The sequence below is a fragment of the Rhinopithecus bieti genome, unplaced genomic scaffold, assembly GCF_001698545.2.
Source record: "Rhinopithecus bieti isolate Rb0 unplaced genomic scaffold, ASM169854v2 scaffold_20150, whole genome shotgun sequence".
In the NCBI taxonomy this organism is placed as follows: Eukaryota; Metazoa; Chordata; class Mammalia; order Primates; family Cercopithecidae; genus Rhinopithecus; species Rhinopithecus bieti.
This window is the reverse complement of record NW_016810565.1, coordinates 5,124,337-5,146,408: the sequence shown is the minus strand read 5'-3', so window position 1 is coordinate 5,146,408 and position 22,072 is coordinate 5,124,337. Positions and strand designations below refer to the sequence as shown.

At 44.9% G+C, this 22,072-nt stretch overlaps 1 protein-coding gene across 1 annotated transcript in view; it reads left to right on the top strand.

Annotated features, from left to right (window-relative positions):
• The window catches only part of EVL (Enah/Vasp-like), an 84,377-nt gene that overhangs the window by 22,890 nt on the left and 39,415 nt on the right, over window positions 1–22,072 (top strand). Inside the window, 1 exon segment of the mRNA XM_017892247.1 lies at window positions 13,028–13,205. Coding sequence (XP_017747736.1) covers window positions 13,028–13,205 — 178 coding nt within the window.

The following is a 22,072-nucleotide window of genomic DNA, read 5'->3' as shown; positions in this document are numbered from 1 at the left end:
AAAAAAAAAAAAAAAAAAAAAAAAAAAGAGTCTGATGTGACATGGCCTAAAGTAGGGACATGGAGAAACAGGCTGTTTAACCTGTTTAACCACAGGTTTAACTAACAGTGACTTTGGTTAGTTCGGTGCTCTCCCTCCGACTCTCTTCTTAGAGATTGACAAGGGCATTTATAGCAGTGAAGTTAATAGATTTGTAATTATAGCATTTGTGAAAAACTATATATAAAGAGCATCTTGTGGCAGTCTTAGTGGGTCAAGCTTCAGCTAAGTTGAGCGGCAGGTTAGCTGCTATCTTGGAAAAAATCAGCAATCAGAAGAGAGAGAACAGAAACTCTGGGTTCTGTTTTAATGTGTTGTCTGTTAATTGGGTTTTTGCTTTAACCAAAATAGCCCTATTAAGTTTCAGATGCTCATGGCTAACAGAGACATCCCTACCCCAGGACCCCTGATAAAAGGTAGTCTTTGTTGCCAGGCGCAGTGGCTCACGCCTGTAATCCCAGCACTTTTATTTTATTTGTTTTTTGAGACAGAGTCTCGCTCTGAGAGGCCGAGACGGGCACAGCACTTTGAGAGGCCGAGACGGGCAGATCACAAGGTCAGGAGATCGAGACCAACCTGGATAACATGGTGAAACCCCGTCTCTACTAAAAAATACAAAAAAATTAGACAGGCATAGTGGCAGGCACCTGTAGTCCCAGCTACTCAGGAGACTGAGACAGGAGAATGGCATGAACCTGGGACACGGAGCTTGCAGTGAGCCGAGATCGCACCACTGCACTCCAGGCCCGGCGACAGAGCAAGACTCCGTCTCAAAAAAAAAAAAAAGAAAGAAAAAAGGTAGTCTTTCTAACCTTGAAATCTTGGTACCTCCAGAGGCATCCCTTTCCCTTGTTGATGAGCCTTAATGGTATAATGGTATAAATGTCTTTCTAGAAACCTTCTAGAAGCTGCCTTCCTAAAATAGCAATTCACTAATTCTAGATCTGCCTTTTAGTGACACACTGTGCCACACATTGCAGGATATACAGAACCTTTGGACCCAATTATGGTGTCAAAAATATCTCAAGTTTTTAGAACACCTGGTGGTTGGGGCTTGTGAGGGCAATACCTCCATATCTTTGACACAAGGTCCATTAGTTGCGGTTCCTGAATCATAGTAGATGTTCCCTAAGTGATTACTTTTATTATGACAAGTTTTCCATTCCCTTCCTGCCTCTTGGTTGCCCTCCAGGGCATAGTAGGAAGATGGCATGGTGTACTGGAAAGGGCATGGGAAGGGAGAGCTCCCCAAAACCCAAACACCACCTGTTCTCAGGGACCTCAGCACCTCACAGCCTCCTTCAGAGGAAACCACATGTTGAGAAAGAGACCTTTTCCCCACCCCAGGAGGGACTGACAGCAGTCTTGAGTGGTATCCTGTTTAAATTTGGAGGGCTATGTTGATTCTTAGAGGCCTCCTGGAGTCTGATTGAGAAGTTCGGAGCACAGCCTCCCACTTGGAATCGCATGTTCAGGAGACAGGCTGTCAGACAGGATTGAGGGATGGGGCATGTTTAGCTAGGAATAGAAAAGAGATTCTTGGTAAACCAAGACATTAGAGAAAATGGCAGGAAATCTGGTCCATAACAATTTTTAGGGACCTCAGTTAGAAAGACTGATTTTCACAGATTTGGTTTTAGCCCATGTGGACTACCACCTTAAAGTGGTCAGATATGTTAAGAAAGTCAAAGATTCCTGGTTTTTATAACTAAATAGGGATATCTTACATGTTTAATGCTCATTATGGTTAATGGCGCACTTTTCATGTCTATTATTTCTTTCTCCCAGTAAGGATAATGATACAAGAATTATTATCACCATTTTGCTGAATAGGTGGACATAAAACCAGGTAATCAGTTGTGGGGAAAATATATAGTAAGTTGTGGTACCATTAGCCAAAATCTAACCTATATCTCACATTCAGGGTGAAAAACCTAAAGGATTTTTAGTTGAGAATGAGTTTTGGTCACCAAAAAATGTGGCTGTTGCAGTGGCTCACATCTGTAATCCCAACACTTTGGGAGGCCAAGGCAGGTGAATCACTTGAGCCCAGGAGTTCAAGACCAGCCTGGGCAACATAGTGAGACCCCATCTCTACAAAAAAATATATACAAATTAGCTGGGCCTGGTGGGGCATGCCTGTAGTCCCAGCTGCTCAGGAGGCCAGGTGGGAGATTCTGTTGAATACAGGCGGTTGAGGCTTCAGTAAGCTGTGATTGCACCACTGCATTCCAGCCTGGGTGACAGGGCAAGAGTGTCTCAAAAAAACAAAAACAAAGAATGTGAGTGAGTTCTCAGGCTGAATTAGTAGTAGAGTGAATTGATAGAGATGGAATAAATTAATAGAGTAAATTAATAGAGGTGGAGCGAATTTGTGGAGGCAGAGGTTCAGAAGAAGGGAGACTACTGTCCTGCTCTGGTCTGCATGGGTCATTCTTCCCACAGAACGCTGGTACCGCATCTGAGTACAACAAACTGGAATCTACAAGAAGAAGGGCATCCAAACTGGTGAAAGATCTGAAAGCGGTGTAATATGGGGAACAATCAAAGGAGTAACAAGAGATATTTACTTGGAGAAGATAGAAACTGAAGGGGGCATGACCGCAGTTTTCAAGTCTCTGAAGGGTGCCATGTGGAAGAGAAATCTCACTTTCAATGTGGACCCCGGAGAACAGAACTAGGAATGTTGCATGGATGCTGTAATGAAAAAGATTTTAACGCAGTAAAAGGATGAGCTTTCTTACAAGCATACTGTTGAAAGATGGAAACTATTACATTGCCAGCCTGAGAGGTAAGATTCTGGGAAAGACAGTCTATCATCAAGTAGAGATGTGGATGAGATGAGACCTCCAAAGTTTTTGCCAGTCTGTAGATTCTGTAGTTTTTAGATCCAGGTATATATGGGGTCAAGAAGATAGTTCTCCACTATCAAGCATCTTTCTTTTTTGTAAAGGACTCTTGACTCTTTTACCCAGAAGCCCCCAGAACATGTGAAGACAGTACAGTCATGCACCCCTTAACGACGGGGATATATTCTGAGAAATGCGCCCCTGGGGGATTTTGTTGTCGTGTGAGCGTGCTCACACAAATCTAGATGGTACAGCCTACTACACGCCTGGGCTGTATGGTACAGCCTGTTGCTCCTAGGCTACACACCTGTACAGCATGTCACCGCACTGAATACTGCAGGCAGTTGTAACACAGTGGTATTTGTGTGTGTAAACATACGTGAGTATAGAAAAAGTATAGTAAAAATACCGTACTATAGTCTTATGGGACCACCATCGTATATAGTCTGTTGTTGACCAAAACATCTTTATGTGGTCCATGATTATATTTGGAGTTGCAAGACCTTCCTTTAAAAGAACAGGAAAGGCACTCCTACTTACTCCTACATTCCCCAGAATAAAACTTGTGCAAACGTTGTAATTATGGGCTGCTATGCAAAAAGTTTGACATTTTAAGATGTTCATCCTTAGGCCAGGTGGGGTGGCTCAAGCCTGTAATCCCAGCACTTTGGGAGGCCGAGATGGGCGCATCACGAGGTCAGGAGATCGAGACCATCCTGGCTAACGTGGTGAAACCCCGTCTCTACTAAAAAATATAAAAAACTAGCCGGACATGGTGGCGGGCGCCTGTAGTCCCTGCTACTCGGGAGGCTGAGGCAGGAGAATGGCGTAAACCCGGGAGGCAGAGCTTGCAGTAAGCTGAGATCCGGCCACTGCATTCCAGTCTGGGCGACAGAGCAAGACTCCATCTCAAAAAACAAAAGAAAAAGAAAAAAAAGATGTTCATCCTTCAGCAAGTGTCCAGATCAGTTCAGCCAAACCTTGGAGAATTATTTTTAAAATAAAGCTGATAAGGAGATCCCAACAAGCCTCCAAAACAAAAGTTGAAAGTGAAAATTGGAAACAGATAAACCTTACAAACACTAGCCAAGAGAAATTGATGTGGCTATGTTAATATCAAAGTAGACTTTAAGGCAACAAGTATTCCTAAAGATAATGACAAACTTTTAATGATAAAAGGGCAGTTGAAAAGAAGTCATAGCATCTCTACATTTGTATGAATCCATTCATATATCTTCAAAACACATAAAGCAAAAATCTAAAGGGAGAAAGGGACAAATTCAGAAGCATAGCTGGAGATTCTAGTCATACCTCCAAGCTACTGATTGAATAAAGAAATAGAAATAAGTAAAGACAGAAAACTTGAATCACATTGTTAACCAACTTGAGCTAATTTACATTTGTAGAAACTATAGCCAACAAGTGTATGATGCATAGTCTTTTCAAGTAAACATAAAACATTTACTGAAATAGACCATATGCTGGGCCATAAAGCAAGTGTCAAGTTAAAAAGGATGGAACTCATACAGAGTATGTTCTTTGACCACAGAGGAATTAAACCAGAAATTAGTAACAGAGGGTAACTTTTAAAATCTCCAAATGTTTGGAAATTAAGTAGTGTAATACTGGATGAACCATGAGACAGAAAAGAAATCACAATGTAAACTAGAAAATATTTTGAACTGAACAGTAATGACAATATAACATAGTAATACTTGTGGGATGCAGATAGAACAGTACATATGAGCTGGGCGCAGTGGCTCACACCTGTAATCCCAACACTTTGGGAGGCCAAGGAAGGAGGACCACCTGAGGCCAGGAGTTTGAGACCATCCTGGTCAATATGGCAGGACTCCTCCTCTACCAAAAAAAATTTTTTTAATAACTGGGTGTGGTAGCATGTGTCTGTAGTCCCTGCTACTCAGGAGGCTGAAGCTGGATGATCACTTGAGCCCAGGAGTTTGAGGCTGCAGTGAGCCATGGTGGTACTACTGCACTCCAGCCTGTATGACAAAGTGATACCTTGTCTCAAAACAAAAAAAGCCCCAAAAGTACATGTGGGGAAATTTATAGCTATAAATGCATATATTAGAAAAAGAAGAGTGTTTGAAATTCAGTGATCTATGCCACTATCTCAAGAAGGTAGAAGAAAAATGACAGCAAATTAAACCCAACAAAAGTAGAAGGAAGGAAAAAATAAAAACTAATGAAGTAGAAAGCAGATGTATGATAGAGACACACAAAATGTCTTGGTTTTTTTGAGGGAAAAGGTTGGTTCTTTGAAAAGTAAAATTAATAAACCTCTATTGAGAGTGAGAAAGAAAAAACAAATTGCCAATATAATGAATGAAAGGGGAAATCACTACAGATCGTAGAAACATTAAAAACATAGGATAACATTATTAATAACCTTATGCTAGTAAACTTGACAGCTTAGATAAGATGGACATATTCCTTGAAAAAGATAAAGAAGAAACAATGCCAATCTTACATTACTCCTTCAGAGATGAGAGAAACAAAGTCCACTTCTTATGGTGTCTTCTTAGAAGCATGCTATATAACCAGGATACAAAAACTGCACAAGAACCTTACAAGGAAAGAAAATTACAAGCCATTATTTCTAATGAACAATAATGTAGTAAGTAAGCCTGAACAAAAGATTAATGACTGGAATCTAATAATGTATTAAAAAGAAAATTTTGACAAATATGATTTATTCCAGAAATGCAAGATTAATTTAATGGAATAAAGCCGGAAAACCATAAGGTGGTCTCACAGATGTAGAAAAGCATTTGGTAAAATTCAGTATCCCTTCATGATAAAAATTGAGGAAACTGGAATTAAAAGATAAAAGTGATTTATTTAATCAGATAAAGGGTATCCTCAAACAACAACAAAACAAAAACTATAGCTGATATCATACTGAGTATCCCACTTTCCGCCTGAATTCAGGAACAAGACAGAATGCTCACTGTCACCTCTTTGATTTAGCAGTTGGAAAGGAAGAAGCAAAACCATCCTACATCGCAGATGGCTTGATAGTGTATGTGGAAAATGTGAAAGCTACAAACTAATATAGTAATATAAGAATATATACTAACATAATTATATTAAGTGAATTTGGCATGGTCACTGGATAGAAGATTGTGATATTATCATGTATGTATTAGTTTTCATCCACACTTTCTAGCTGGTAGATCCCAGATCCCTTATTAGAATGTCGTCATGCTGCCGGCCTCACCTGCTGCTTTTCTCCCCAAGGCAGGAATCGTCCCCTGCTTTTCTGACTGGAAACTGGTCTTAACGAAATTCCCTGACCTACCTTGTCTGATTGTAGGTGCTAAGACTCGCATTTCAGAATGGGTTCTGCCCCATACCCTGGAGGAAGGAATGCTGCAGAGAGGCCAAGGAGAATCTGAATAAACAGGCCTTGCTGGGTTTCCCCACTCAGTCTGTTAGTGTGAGATCATACCCTTTTTGTCCAATCACATTTCTACACAGTGGTCAATCATACCCATCCAGTGAAGTCTCCATAAAAGGCCTAAAAAGGCAGAGCTGGGAGAGCTTCCAGAGAGCTGACCTGGTGGAGGTTCCTGGAGGGGGCATGCCTAGGGAGGGCGGAGAAGCTCCATCCTCTTCCCGCATCCTTTGCCCTGTGCGTCTCTCATCTGCCCATTCATCTGTAGCCTTTGTTATGCCCTTTATTAAGAAACAAGTAAACCTAGGTAAGCTGTTTCCCTGAGTTTTGTGAGCACTCTAGTAAATTCATCAGACCCAAGGCAGGGGTCATGATAACCCTGATTTATAGCCCGTGGGTCAGAAGCACAAGTCACAGCCTGTACTTGGACTGGCATCTGAAGTTGGGATAGTCTTGTGGGACTCAGCCCTCAACCTGTGGAACCTGATGCTGTCTCCAGGTACATTACATCAGAATTATAGAGGACACTTGATGTGTACTTGAGAATCTGCAGAATTGCTTACTTGGTGTGTGAGAATAGAGAATAGAGGCTAGGTGCAGTGGCTCTTGACTATATGAGTGTACAGCACTTTGGGAGGCCAAGGCAGGAGGATCACTTGAGCCCAGGAGTTCAACATAGCAACATAGCAAGCCTGGGCAACATAGCAAGACCTCGTCTCTACAAATAAAAAAGTTTTAAATTGGCTAGGCATGGTGGCACACACCTATGTCCCAGCTACTCAGGAGGCTGAGGCAGGAGGATCCCTTGAGCCCGGGAGTTTGAGGCTGCAGTGAGCCATGATCATGCCAGCGCATTCCAGCGTGGGTGACAGAATGAGACCCCATCTCATTCTGGGGTCTGAAGAGAATAGGAAAAACACTTTAGTTTTTCTTATATCCTTACAAGTACCTATGTCCACTAAAAGACATGTATGAAAATGTTCATAACAGTTGTATTCATAACAACCAAGAATGCAAAACTACCCATGTCCATCAGCAGGAGAATGGAGAAGTTGTGGTTAAAAAATGGAATACTGTGTAGCAGTCAATAAGAATTCAGCCAGACTCGGTAGTTCACACCTGTAATGCCAACACTTTGGGAGACTGAGGTGGGCAGATCACCTGAGGTCAGGGGTTCAAGACCAGCCTGGGCAACATGGTGAAACCCCATCAATACTAAAAATACAAAAATTAGCCAGGCGTGGTGGCATGCACCTATAATCCCAGCTACTTGGAAGGCCCGAGGCAGGAGAATCACTTGAACCCAGGAGGCAGAGGTTGCAGTGAGCTGAGATTGTGCCATTACACTCCAGCCTGGGTGACAGGAGTGAAACTCCATCTCAAAAAGGAAAAAGAATGAAATATGGATATATGCAATAACATGGTGAATCTCATAAACACTGTGTTGAAGGAAATAAGCCAGAAACAAAAGAGTACATACCATATACCACAGGAGTCCATTTCTGTGTAGCTTAAGAACAGACACAGCCGGGCGCGGTGGCTCACGCCTGTAATCCCAGCACTCGGGGAAGCCAAGGCAAGTGGATCATGCGGTCAGGAGATCGAGACCATCCTGGCTAACACAGAGAAACCCTGTCTCTACTAAAAAATACAAAAAATTAGCCGGGCGTAGTGGCGGACACCTGTAGTCCCAGCTACTCGGGAGGCTGAGGCAGGAGAATGGCGTGAACCCGGGAGGCGGAGCTTGCGATGAGCTGAGATCGCGCCACTGTACTCCAGCCTGGGCAACAGAGCGAAACTCAATCTCAAAAAAAAAAAAAAAAAAAGCAGACATATTTTGCCAATGGTGCTAGAAATAAGAAACAGTTATCTCTACAGGTGAGTGTTGGGTGATGGGTACTAAATGAAGCAGCCTCACCCAAAAGTGGACTTGCAAAAAGGCATGTGTTCAGGTGGATACTCTGACTCACTCTAAGCGGCGTAAACGAAGAGGTGGAACCATTAGGTACTGAGATTTTAGCTGTTGGCTGGTCAGGTCTGGCAATTAAGAAACACTGGCCGCCTCAACAGATGGTCAAGTGACATTGGCCTTTTGTCACCGCACCTACATCCAGAACACATTGCACTGGACTCCTGTTTCAGAAGTCAATTTTCAAATAATAAGTACACATTTTGTAATGCTCACATCTCTCTGGCCGTTTGGCTTACAGGGATATATCCTGTAGAAATACATCTTCACAAGAATATTCAGTGCAGTGTTATTTATAATATTATCTTCATCTTACATGTGAGAAAACTGATATGAGCAACTTGTCTAAGGTTATACAACTGAAAAGTAATAAAGCCAGGGTTTTAATGCAGTACTCTCTGACGTAAAACCCTCTGCTCATTCCTTGTCCCTAGTATGCTTGTCTTCAAAGCAGTTGTAGACTGTTGGGGGCTGTGTGTAGACACCAAACAGCAGCACTTGGTGAGTAGCCTTTGTACTGCAGTTATAGATAGAACAGAAACGGCAGGGCCAGGAGCCGTCAATCAGCGACCAGCCGTGTGTGGCAGAGCCCCATGTGTGGCAGCGACCAGCCTGTTACAGAACAGGGATGCATCCTCTAGAAAGGCTTCATTGCACTCTCCCAGTCCAAATCCTAAAACCTCCTGCAGTTGCAAGTGATTTGTGAGGCTCCAAAGCTTAGTGCTAGGACCAGAGAGGGAATTCTAGGAAGAAGGATTTCAGCTCATTATATAACAGTACCCCCCTTAGCTGTGGCTTTGCTTTCTGAGGTTTCACATACCCAAGTCCACTGCAGGCTAAAAATATTAAATGGGAAATTACAGAAATAAACAAGTCATAAATTTTAAATGATGTGCCGTTCCAAACATTATAATTGTTCTATTTGATTATTAGTTATTGTTGTTAGTCTCTGACTATGGCTAATTTATGAGTTAAATTTTATCATAGGTATGTATGTATAGAAAAAAACATAGTCTATATAGGGTTCTGTGCTACCCACATTTTAGGCATCCACTGGGGGTCTTGGAACCAATTCTGCATGGATAAGCGGGGACTACCAGACTGGAAAAAAAAATCACAAAGTCCTCAGCTTCTAAATCCAATTTTCCCATTAGCTTACTGTGTAACTTTGGACAAGTCACTCATTCTCCCTGGACCTCATTTCCCTACTGTAAAAAGAGCGGATTGAGTTAGATAATCCCTAAGGTGCTGTTTAGCCCCTTCAATGATTATCTGCTAGCCATACTATCCGTATTCTGGATTAGGCATCAGCAGCTGCCCCTCAATTCTCATTTCCCCCAAGAGCCACTTTGAGGTTTGGGGGAAAAAAAATTCTCACTCACCTTAAGTTCCCCTCTAGGAGTGTAGCCAACCAGAGATCTCAAATCATAGGGTTCTAGGCCGGGTCCAGTGGCTCATGCCTATAATCCCAGCACTTTGGGAGGCCAAGGCGGGAGGATCATTTGAGGTCAGGAGTTCAAGACCAGCCTGGCCAACATGGTGAAATCCCAACTGTATTGAAAAAAAAAAAAATTAGCTGGGGCATGGGGGCATGCACCTGTAGTCCCAGCTACTCGGGAGGCTGAGACAGGAGGATCACTTGAACCCAGGAGGTGGAGGCTGCAGTGAGCCAAGATTGTGCCACTGCACTCCAGCCTGGGCGACAGAGCAAGACACCATCTTAAAAAAACCATACTAAAGGCCAGGTGCAGTGGCTCACGCCTGTAATCCCAGCACTTTGGGAGGCTGAGGTGGGTGGACCATGAGGTCAGGAGATCAAGACCATCCTGGCTAACATGGTGAAAACGCATCTCTACTAAAAATACGAAAACATTAGCTGGGTGTGGTGGCGGGCGCTGCTCAGGAGGCTGAGGCAGGAGAAACGCTTGAACCCGGGAGGCAGAGGTTGCAGTGAGCCAAGATCACGCCACTGCACTTCAGCCTGGACAACAGAGCAAGACTCCATCCAAAAAAAAAAACATACTAAAATTTTTTTTAAAAAATCAAATCATAGGGTTCTAAATTTCATTTCCCCCAAATATCTCCTCAAATATCTGGAGACAGTAGTCGGGAGACACTAAAGCATCTTTTATCTTGCTTCAGTATCTCTTAACCATTCCTGATACAAGGTGGTTTCGAGACCTTCTTCAGTTTTTAAAGCATTTTCCCCTGGCTTGCTTCAGTTCGCTACTGTCCACTAGAAATGCAACACCAAAAATGAAAACAAAAAAAACTTGAACACAGAACTTCTGATCGGGATTTACTAGGGCAGAATGGAGCAGCTTCTTCTCTTCCGTCATTCTGGTCATTGTACCAATATTAATGTGTCCTGTAATCTAAAGAGCTGTTTTAACAACAGTTAACTTTGCTAGTTCTTATTCTCTGGTAGTTATTAGTTACTAGTTATTATTTACTAGTTCTTATTAGTCCTTTTTCTGATGACCTATAACTAAACCTAGTCTCCCACAGTCCAGATCTTTTGTTTTAGCTGTGTATGCATGTGAATCTGTATGCCTAGCACAAAGAGCAAAAAAATAGAGAACCACCCTGGAACTTGTGTGTAGATGTTGGCCAAAATATGTGCCTGTGAATATGTAACAATTAAATTGTGAAACAGTTACGGGTGGTGTTGTCGTCGTTGTTGTTTGAGACATAGTCTGGCTCTGTCACCCAGGCTGGAGTGCAGTGGCACAATCTCAGCTCACTGCAACCTCCACCTCCTGGGTTCAAGAGATTCTCATGCCTCAGCCTCCCAAGTAGCTGGGACTACAGGCACCCACCACCATTCTCGGCTAATTTTTGTATTTGTTGTAGAGACAGGGTTTCGCCATATTGGCTAGGCTGATCTTGAACTTCTGACCTCAGGTGATCCTCCCACCTTGGCCTCCCAAAGTCCTGGGATTACAGGTGTGAGCCACCATGCCCGGTCTCAGTTACACTTCTTTAGCTGATTTAGTGTACTGTGTGTGTGTCTCCCCTTTTCCCTGCCTCTGCCTGTCATAAGAAAACCCAAGCCCACCTTCCACCCAAGACTTGGAAAACAGCTTTTCTGGATGTCACTCAGGTTTGCTGTCCTCTGGCTTTACCTTATCCAGCAGCACAGCTGTGTGGAGCAGTAGAGGAAAGTGAGAAATCAACATAGAGAGAGTTATCCCCAACCTCAGATCACACAGTCCTTGCAACCTCAAAGCCAGACAAAATCTGAGAAATCATCTTGTACTTACTTCTAAAGCAAAATCCTTTCCATGACGTCTCTAAGAGCTGGTGCTCCGGCCTCATCCAGACTCTGCTTGCATGCTTCCATTCATAAAGATCATCATATTTCTCCGTTCAGTCACTGACAGCCTACCTTGTGCCAGGAGCTGTGTCAGTTACTTTCTCATATGTAATTTAATCCTCACAACACACTGTGAGGGTGCCATGCCATAGCCATATCACATTCCTCTCCATTTGACATACCAAAAAACCGATCATTCATGAGTGTGGTGATATTAGATCATGTGGCTTTGAGCTAGAAGGGATGGGAAGCAGAATTAGGGCTCCAGCCCCAGCATCTTTTCCTGCAGGGCACCACTTAGGAATATAGTCTTAAAGTACTTTGAAATAATCCTCTTTTAAATGTCTAAAAGAGCAGAAGTTTAGAGGTCAGGCAGACCTGGTGTTGAATCCCCTGGCAGCTTGTAAGCACCTGAATGTCTGGATTCTGTCGTCTCTGTATCCTTCCCTGCTGGGCCTGGCATTGCTCCTGGCAGTAGTTGATGCTTTTTGATTGAGTAATAATGAAGGTATGAATAATGCTGTATACATGTGTGGTACATAAACTTTCCCAAGTTATTCTTTCGACAAATAACCCACTTATTAATGCATTCGAAGTATTGGACACTGTGCAGAGGGCTATAGGAGGCATAAATATGAATTATAGAAGGCTTGCCCTTAGGAGTTTTTTTTTTTTGAGAACGTAGTCTTGCTCTGCCGCCCGGCTGGGTAGTTAGTGGCGGATCTCAGCTCACTGCAAAGCTCCGCTCTCTGGTTCCCGCCATTCTCCTGCCTCCGCAGGCCTTCCCGAGTTAGCTCGGTGGGACTACAGGCAGCCGCCAGGTCGCCCGGGCTAGTTTTTTTGTATTTTTTAGTAGAGACGGGGGTTTCACCAGTTAGGCCAGGATGTCCTCGATTTCTCCTGATCCTCGTGATCCGCCCGTCTGGCCTCCCAAAGTGCTGGGATTACAGGCTTGAGCCACCGCGCCCGGCCAGGAGCTTTATATCTAGAAGGTAAGCTATAAATAAGATGTAGATAAGATACGTATCACAGTGTGATCTTTGCAGTAACCTCATTAGATTGATAAAGTCAAAATTATTATCCCCATCTTATAACTGGAGAAACTGAGCCCCAGCGAAGTGCAGTGACTGCCATGAGTGGAGTGGCTGAGAGGCAGGGCCAAACCAGAGCCCAGGGAACCTGCCTCCGAGCTCAGCTATTCATCTGGAGGTTGTAACTACATAGCATTGTTAGTGAAAGGAAAGAACAGGTTTTGCAAACCCTCACTGTTCTATATATTATGGTCTGAAAATCTACCTGATACTGCTTTTCCCTTCAAACCCCATCCTCATCTTCCTGTCCTCTCAAGGATACAGTATACTTGCCCCATCGCAGTGCCCTCCAGCTCACTTACATTTTATTTATTTACACGTATTTCTCTCTCCTTTCTCCTCCAGGTTGTGATCAATTATTCAATCGTGAAAGGGCTGAAGTACAATCAGGCCACGCCAACCTTCCACCAGTGGCGAGATGCCCGCCAGGTCTACGGCTTAAACTTTGCAAGTAAAGAAGAGGCAACCACATTCTCCAATGCAATGCTGTTTGCCCTGAACATCATGAATTCCCAAGAAGGAGGTAAGTAGGACTTTGTCTTGGCCTCTCTTGTTCTACCTCTGCCCTCCCACAGCTCTGGCTCTCCAGGTGTCCTAGCACTATCACTGCATCGAGCCGAGGTTGCATGTGTTCTCAGAGAAAGCTGCTGCCTGCCTCTAGATTTAGAGATACAACAGTTCAGAGGAGGAAAGAATGGAGTTTGTATCTCTTTGCCACTTGTGAGATATAGATTTGTACAGATGTGTCCCTGAAGCCACATATCCAGATCTGTTTTAAACTTGCCATCCTGTTTCCGTATTCCAGAACAATCGTTTGAGAGAGATGGAAGAAAACAATCAAGACTTTATTTTTAAATTTAATTATTCATTCATATGTTTAACAAAAGTTTATTAAATACTTACTGAGGGCAAGAAACTGTGTAGGCAAAATAGATAAGAAGTGAACAGCGGCCTTCCCCTCAAGGCTCTTAGTTTTTCAGGGTAGACAGGTTCTCAAACAGCTAAGTGGAATGTATTGCAGTAAGTGTTTTAATAAAGGTACATGTAAGGTACTTAGGGACCACAGAATAGGATGTAAGTAACTGCCCGTCAGAGCCGCCAAGGGAGACTTCCACAGTGGTGGTGCCATCTGAGCCGGCATTCTGGGTGAGCAGGTCACAGGCAGAGGCGGGAGTGGGCATCGCAGGCAGGAAAAGCAGCAAAGGCAGAAGGGCCTGAGTGAGCCCGCGTGTGCTGGGAAGAGGGCGGTGCAGCATTTCTGGGGCCTGGAGTACCGATAGGAAAGAGATTGGAAATGAAATTGGAAAGGCGCTGGGGCTTGCACAGTGAAAGGCCCCAAATACCTGGAAGACGTTGGGCTGGCTTGATACTTAGGGTAGACAATGGGAGAGGTGCTAGCAAAAAGTTTTTCAGCAGGGCAGTTAAAGCAAAGAAGCAAACTTACGTGTGGCTTTTATTGGACATTGGCAGTGGTAGCTTTGGAGGGAGAAACAAGGCTTTCCTAGGATGGGTGTCTTGATTGCCTGGGTTATGGTCCCGCCATTGGCTGGAGAGCCTACCTTGGGAGAACTTGGTGGTTAAGAACCAGGCATGGAGTCATACTGGTCAGTTTGAGTCCTGGTTCTGACATATGCTAGCAGAGGAACTCTTGAGGAAGTTACTGAATGTTTTTGTGCCTCAATTTCCTTACCTATAAAATGGGGGGACGTAGGGTTGTTTTTACATTTAAATGAACTGGAATGTAAAATGTTTCTTAGGTTGCCTGACCTAGTAACAATGCTAGCATTTGTGAGTATTATTACGATCATTATTGTTGCTGCTGCTGTTACTGCTACCAGAATTGAGGTGGGAAATGAAGAGACATAGTACTCAGAACCTGGAGGGCTGTGGCATTCAAATATGTCCTGGGACCAGGCGTGCTGGCTCAGGCCTATAGTCCTAACACTTTGAGAGACCAAGGCAGAAGGATCACTTGAGGTCCAGAGTTCAAGACCAACCTGGGCAACATAGCAAGACCCTGTCTCTCCAAAAAAAAAAAAAAAAAAAAAAGTGTGTACAGGGCCTGATATGTTGGAGCTTTAGGACCTGCTTTAAGCTCTAGGAGATCTGGGCATGGTGGTGCATTATGCCTGCAGATCGTGAGGCTGAGGTAGAAGAATCACTTGAGTCCAAGAGTTTGAGTCCAGCCTGGACAGCATTGTGAGAGCCTGTCTCTTACACACACACACACACACACACACACACTCTCTCTCTCTCTCTCTTTCTCTCTCTCTCTCTCTCTCTCTCGGAGAGTTTTGTGGTTTTTTTAAGTAAATAAAGAACATATTTTGAACATGCTTCCCATGGGTAGTGCATAGAGCAGGTACTTGCAGCTCTCCCTTCTTGACAATGCTCCAAAGTTTGTGGACTTCCTGCTTAGTACTTGGATGGCATCGTAAGGAAGCATCTTAACCATGGCAGTGTTGAGTGATGATTACAGGGCCTCAGGCATCGTAAGCTCCCGGCAAATGTTTACGAAACTGTTTCCACCCAAGAACCGTGAGCTGAGTTTAACATTTCCATCTGAACTTACCTTGCCTGCCTCCAGGATGTGGGAGTTAAGCGTTATTTTACTTGTACATGCAGTTACCTTGAGGGCAAAAAAAAAAAAAAAAAAAGGCACTTTCAGAGCTAGTGCTTAAATTAAGTAAAAACTACTAGTTATTTTATTAAATTCACCAGAGAATCACAGGTAACTCAGTTAATCCTGCCCTCATTTTCAGATAAGAAAGCCATGCCCCATTATGAGGAAATAACTTATCGGTGTCAGATGGTAAGATCCAGAACCCGACCTCCTACATCCCCTGGGATTGGATGAGTGTCTTGTTGAGGCAGGGGTGGGAGACATCAGCTAGTTTGGATGTGTGCATACAATGTGAGAGTACCCTGGTTTGAAGCTTTCATGAGGGGGAACAGTTAGTTGTCCATTCTGGTTCAGCTGGCAGTGGCCTCCTTTGCATGGACTGGAGGTCCTACAGCCCACTGACGAATAAGCTTTTGCTTCAGCTGAGGTCCAAGTCTACTGACAGCACCATGCGCAGATACGCAGATGCAGCTTGATGAGCTGTTACACACGTGCGTGCGCGGTTCCCAGTGCCAGACCGAGAAAGAAAATGTGGTCAGCACCAAAAGGCCCCTCCTTACAGTCCCTGAACTTAAGAATAGATACGAAGTCCACTTTTGTTTTTGAGCGTCATGTAAATGAAATCATACAGTGTGTATGATTAGCTTGGCTTGTTGGCGTGTGTCTGTAGTCTCAACTACTTGGGAGGCTGAGGCTTGAGCCCAGGAGGCAGAGGTTGCAGTGAGCCAAGATTGCACCACTGCACTCCAGCCTGTGTGACAGAGCAAGAGTCTGTCTCAAAAAAAAAAAAAAAAAATGGAAGTATGAACCTTCCAACATTTATGTGGCTAAGGTAGTCTGCTGAGGACCATGCAAAGATATGCCATGATGTAAGCACCATCTACTTGGAAACATGTTGATTGTCCCATTTTCCACGATTACCCTCATGTGGTGGAGGGCATTCTTGTATTTTTATGTGTATGTGTACTTTGTATCTCATGTGTCCATATTCGTATGCTTGTCCAGTTATTTTCCTTGGGCATGTTTCTGTGTCAAATAATATATGTGCTTTTCAAGTTTTGGGTCCAGGCATGGTGGCTCATGCCTGTAATCCCAGCACTTTGGGAGGCCAAGGTGGGCAGATCACCTGAGGTCAGGAGTTTGAGACCAGCCCGGCCAACCTTGTCTCTACTAAAAAGACAAAATTAGGCCAGGTGCGGTGGCTCAAACCTGTAATCCCAGTACTTTGGGAAGCTGAGGCAGGCGGATCACCTGAGGTTGGGAGTTCAAGACCAGCCTGACAAACATAGAGAAACCCTGTCTCTACTAAAAATATAAAATTAGACGGGCATGGTGGTGCATACCTGTAATCCCAGTTACTCGGGAGGCTGAAGCAGGAATCGCTTGAGTCCAGGAGGCGGAGCTTGCGGTGAGCTGAGATTGCGCCATTGCACTCCACTCTGGGCAATGAGAGGGAAACTCTGTCTCAAAAAAAAAAAAGACAAAATTAGCTGGGCGTGGTGACACATGCCTATAATCCCAGCTACTTGGGAGACTGAGGCAGGAGAATCACTTGAACCCAGGTGGTGTAGAGGTTGCAGTAAGCCGAGATGTGCACCATTATGCTCCAGCCTGGGCAACAAGAGTGAAGCTCCATCTCAAAAAATAAATAAATAGAAATTAGAAAATAAAGTTTTGGGAAGTCTCGCCAAATGCCTTCTAGCATGAACATCCTGGTTTACACGCTGTCCAGCAAGAGACAGTTGCCCACCCCTCAGACTTCATAAGCACTAGGCGTTAATACTCTCATTAATCTTTGTAAACACAAGAGAAGGGAAAACATTTTGATTTGCATTTTTCTTTTTTGGGGAGGATGGAGTCTCGCTCTGACACTCAGGCTGGAGTGCAGTGGCACTATCTCGACTCACTGCAACCTTTGCCTCTTGGGTTCGAGCGACTACCTTGCCTCAGCCTCCTGAGTAGCTGTGACTACAGGTGCCCACCACCATGCCTGGCTAATTTTTGTATTTTTAGTAGAGACAAGGTTTCACCATGTTGGCTAGGCCTGTCTGGAACTCCTGACCTCAAGTGATCCGCCCACCTCAGCCTCCCAAATGCTGGGATTACAGGTGTGAGCCACCATGCCCGGTCTGACTGGCATTTTTCTTTACTGGTAAGGATGAACATTTTTCATACATTAGTAGGCAATTTCATCTTTTCCATTATTTTTATCAGTACCTTTGACAAATGCAGCACAGCATGGAGGAACACAGCCTCCTTGCACCTTTTGTTATATCTGCATGATTTCCCACTCCCCAGGCGCGTGCATCCTCTAATGACAAAGCAATCTTGTATTTCCTTCCACAAATGAATGGAGGCAGCCTAATGTCATGTGGTATGTTCCAGGCTCATGGTAGAGGATAATGACACCTCTTTGACTGTCAGGTGATGTCTGCATTGTCTGCATTTTAGGAGTTACTGTTATTTGTGTTTGTCATTCCTTGGACCTTTCCTTCTGCTGGAGAAACTTCTTGTTCAGCGCCTAGAGTCATGTTGGTGGGTCACAGATTCCTTGGCTCTTCCTCGTCTGGCTTCTGAAAGAGACGCCATCTGGTGTCATGGTGGGGAAGGGCAAGCTAGCAGCTAAGAGACCTAGATTCCTCCAGAAGTGCCAGAGGGAGGACTGGCATTTTCTTTCTCCCGTGCCGGCCCACACCCACCCGTTCCTCTTCTCTCCTTAAAGGGCAGTTCCAACCAGAGTATTTCTCTGCTGCCTGCTGATCTTGACACCCACCATTGTACTGTCACCTACTTTTAAAAATGAACAGAAAGGCTGGGCACGGCGGCTCACGCCTGTAATCCCACCACTTTGGGAGGCTGAGGTGGGCGGATCACGAGGTCAAGAGATCAAGACCATCCTGGCCAACATGGTGAAACTCCATTTCTACTAAAAGAAAAAATACTGGCCGGGCGCGGTGGCTCACGCCTGTAATCCCAGCACTTTTGGGAGGGGCCGAGGCTGGGCCGGCATCACTAACGGTCAGAGAGTCGAGAGATCGGGTTGGAAAACCCGTCTCTTACTAAATATACAAAAAAAAATAATATTAGCCGAGGCCGGGTTGCGAGGTGCCGGTTAGTCCCAGTACTCGGAGCTGAGCAGGAAGTGAAATGGTGGCGAAACGCCGGGAGCAGAGCTGTTGCAGTGAGTCCGAATCGCCGCCACTGCCCTGCCAGCCAGGGGGAAGATGCGAGACTCTGTCTCAGAAAAAAAAAAAAAAAAAGAAAGAAAAAATACAAAATTAGCTGGCATGTGGCGTGCACCTCTAGTCCCGCATACCTGGGAGGCTGAGGCAGGAGAATCGCTTGGAACGCCAGGAGGCAGAGTTGCAGTGGAGCTGGAGATCGCCTCACTGCACTCAGCATTGGTGACACAGCTGATACTCCGTCAAAAAAGAAGACATGACACCAGAGGCAGATTTCGTGCTCTGGGGGCTTTGAGATGGTTGTCATTTTACATTCAGAGATTTTTTTTTTTTTTTTTTTTTTTTTAAAGGGAAAAGGATACCATACCAAAATGACAAGAGCACACAGGGAGCTTTCAGATGAGCTTGTGTTTTTTCTTTTCTAAAAATATACAAACAGTAGAAAGGCACACAGCCAAGGACAGATGTAGAAAAGGCAGCGTCCTGTAGGGATTGGATACCAAGCTTTTCAAATATTGTTCCCTCCCTGGAATATTTTCTTACCATCTCTGCTTATCAACATCCTCCCCAGCCTTCTGGATCCAGCCTAATGCTCTCTCAGCAAAGCTTTCCTCCTCCCTCAACTTCTGTCTCCCCGCTTGGCCTCCCAGGACACTTGGTTTCTACCTCTCTTTATCCATTTCCTCTTCATTTTGCCTGCTCATGTACTGATCTTTCCTCTCCTACTGGGTGTCCCTTTCTCTGGGACGACTTCTGTGGCCCCCCTCATGCCCACCCCAGGTCAGGGTGAGGCACTCCTTCTGTGTGCTCCCCATGCTCCCCATTGCCATTTACAACTTTATAACATTGAGGTCCGGCTGCTGTTTGGTCTCCCACAAGGCTGTTGTGAGAGGCAGAGACACAGCAGCTCCTGTTCCCCGTTGGATCCCAGCACCCATCACAGTGCATGATGCATCTACAGACCCAAAAGAGCTGTTGAGTGTTGAGTACATAGATACAAGCTCCTGAGGGCAGAAGGTATGTGCCACCTGTCTGTGTTTTTCACATCCCTGCGCCCAGGGCCCTGTGTGCTGTGGGTATATGCATGCACGTGCTGCAGGAGGGTGCATGTGAGCGGCTGTGTATACATGTGGGGGTGTGTGTGTGTGCATATGTACTGATCTTGAGCAAGTTACTTGATCTCCCTGTACCCCAGTCACCTGACCTGTACCTGCCTGTTGGTTATTCTGAGGATTAACTGTAATCATCCCTTTAGAGTGCTCAGGACAGTTCCTAACACCCAGTAAGTATTTGGCAAATAGTTGCTGTCTTTTTAAAACCCACTGTGACCTTTTCAAATGGCACTGGGCTGGGGACAAGTGCAGAGTCTACCTCTGCATTCAGCAGCCCCAGGGGACTTGACTTTTGAGTTCTTCTATTTATTATGACAGTAGTGGTTTAAATCTTCTTCCTCTCAGACCTTCAGCCATTACTTTTCTTTTTCTTTATTGTAATATCTGGTCCTGAAAGCTGAAAGTCATTACTTTTCATGGTTTATCAGATCTCTGGCTTTGGCTGCTCCTTTCCTCATATTGGATCAATTGGTTAGTCATGTGGATAATATTGTCTCAAAGCATGAGTTATTTTATGGGTCGTGCCTCCTAATTAGTGAAGGTGGCCACTTGGTTTATTTGAGACAATTCTAAGGAATAAGGAGTTCTTCACACCAGCGTGAGGGTCCCAGGGCCAAGACATTTCCCTGCTCCTCAGAAAGTTCTCAGAGAACTTTGCAAGGTTTTTATAAACCTTGCAAAGCTCCCATTATGTTGCGGATGAGGTAGTTATGCATTAAAAATAGTCATAATAGTTAACGGTCCTAATAATAATCTTTATTTGGAACTATAAGAAGTCTGGCTCAAGCCTGTAATCCCAGCACTTTGGGAGGCCGAGACGGGCGGATCACGAGGTCAGGAGATCGAGACCATCCTGGCTAACACGGTGAAACCCTGTCTCTACTAAAATACAAAACTAGCCGGGCGAGGTGGCGGGCGCCTGTAGTCCCAGCTACTCGGGAGGCTGAGGCAGGAGAATGGCGTAAACCCGGGAGGCGGAGTTTGCAGTGAGCTGAGATCTGGCCACTGCACTCCAGTCCGGGCGACAGAGCGAGACTCCACCTCAAAAAAAAAAAAAAAGAAGTCTGAGTGCCTATTTCAGAAAGAGTTTCCCTGGATGAATCACTGCAGGAACGTGAGAAAGAAGCATGGCAGCTCCACTGTGAGATCAAATGTGTAGATAAATAATCCCCCCGCTGAGCTGCAGTCACAAGTGAATTTAAAGATAGGAAGGGTTTTAGGGATATGTAATCCAGTTTCTCCTCCCTTTACTTTTTTTTTTTTTTTTTTTAAACCTTTGGAGCTACTACTGTAGCTGAAGGAGAAGAAGGGATGGGAGCTGGCCTCACAGAGGGCTTTGTAGAGCCACTGGGCCCCAGAGTCACACCTTACACCGGTCATGCCAACATCCAGGGCCACACCCTTGCTGCTCCACCTACTGCCTCCTATTGGGCAGCTGCAGCCAGTGCCCTTGGCCCTGCATGTTTACTCCTTCGTGGTACTTAACATGTTTTATTCAGGACGCCTCTTTGGTATCAGCATCCCTACTAGCACGCTAGTCTTATGGGGAGCAGAACCTGTGTTGTCTCAGTCATCCCTACCTCTCTAGAACAAGTACAGAGGGGACCCACCACAGGGACTCAGGATATGTGTGATAACTACACGAACCTTTTCACCTTTTGAATCTCAGCAACCCTCTAAGAACAGGGACCGCAGTTCTAGCCTTCCAGACTGAGACTCAGGAGGCCTGGCTCTTGCCCTAGTCCCACCATCTGTTTACTGTGCGACGTCATCAGGTCTAGTGACATTTGCAAGCCTCAGTATCCTCATTTGGAACACAGAGTATTGATTGTCCTCCACCGTGTTTTACCAGGCAAGAGGCCCTTTTCTTCAGGGTGCTGGGTAAGCTGTCATCTGCTTGGTAAGAGGTCATGGTGTTGAGGGAACCAAGAGACCTGGGTGCTAGACCTGGCCGTGCTCTTCCTTTGCATGCGACTTGGGCAACTCACTTCCCTTTCTTGGGCCTTGATTTCTTCGTCTATGAAATGTAGGTGGTTATCCGTGGCATGTCTTGTCTTGCAGCATGAGAGTCCAAGGGGACGATGGCTGTAGAAGTATTCTGAGACAGACAGCCTAGAACAGGCAGGAAGGGCTAGGATGGTGACTAGCAGTAAGTAGTAGTGGTTGTAGCAGCAGCCGCTTGGCCACGTCCCAGCTGAATAAGGAACATGCCTCCCCTGCCACAGTGTCTGAAACTCTGCAGAAAGTTTGACTCTCCATGAGCTTCCTTGAGTCAGGGGGAGAACCTGCCCTGGAAGCTAGGAGGAGGCTCTTGCCCCCACTCAGCCATTGCCTCGCGTGTGGCTTCAGTTACGTTTTGTCTTCTTTGTAGGTGTTGATGTTCTAGACTCTGAAATGGCAATGTCAGACTAGACAAGAAGCTCTCACCAGAGACAAAGTGGAAACAGAGAGGTGTTGGTGATTTAGGGGCAGC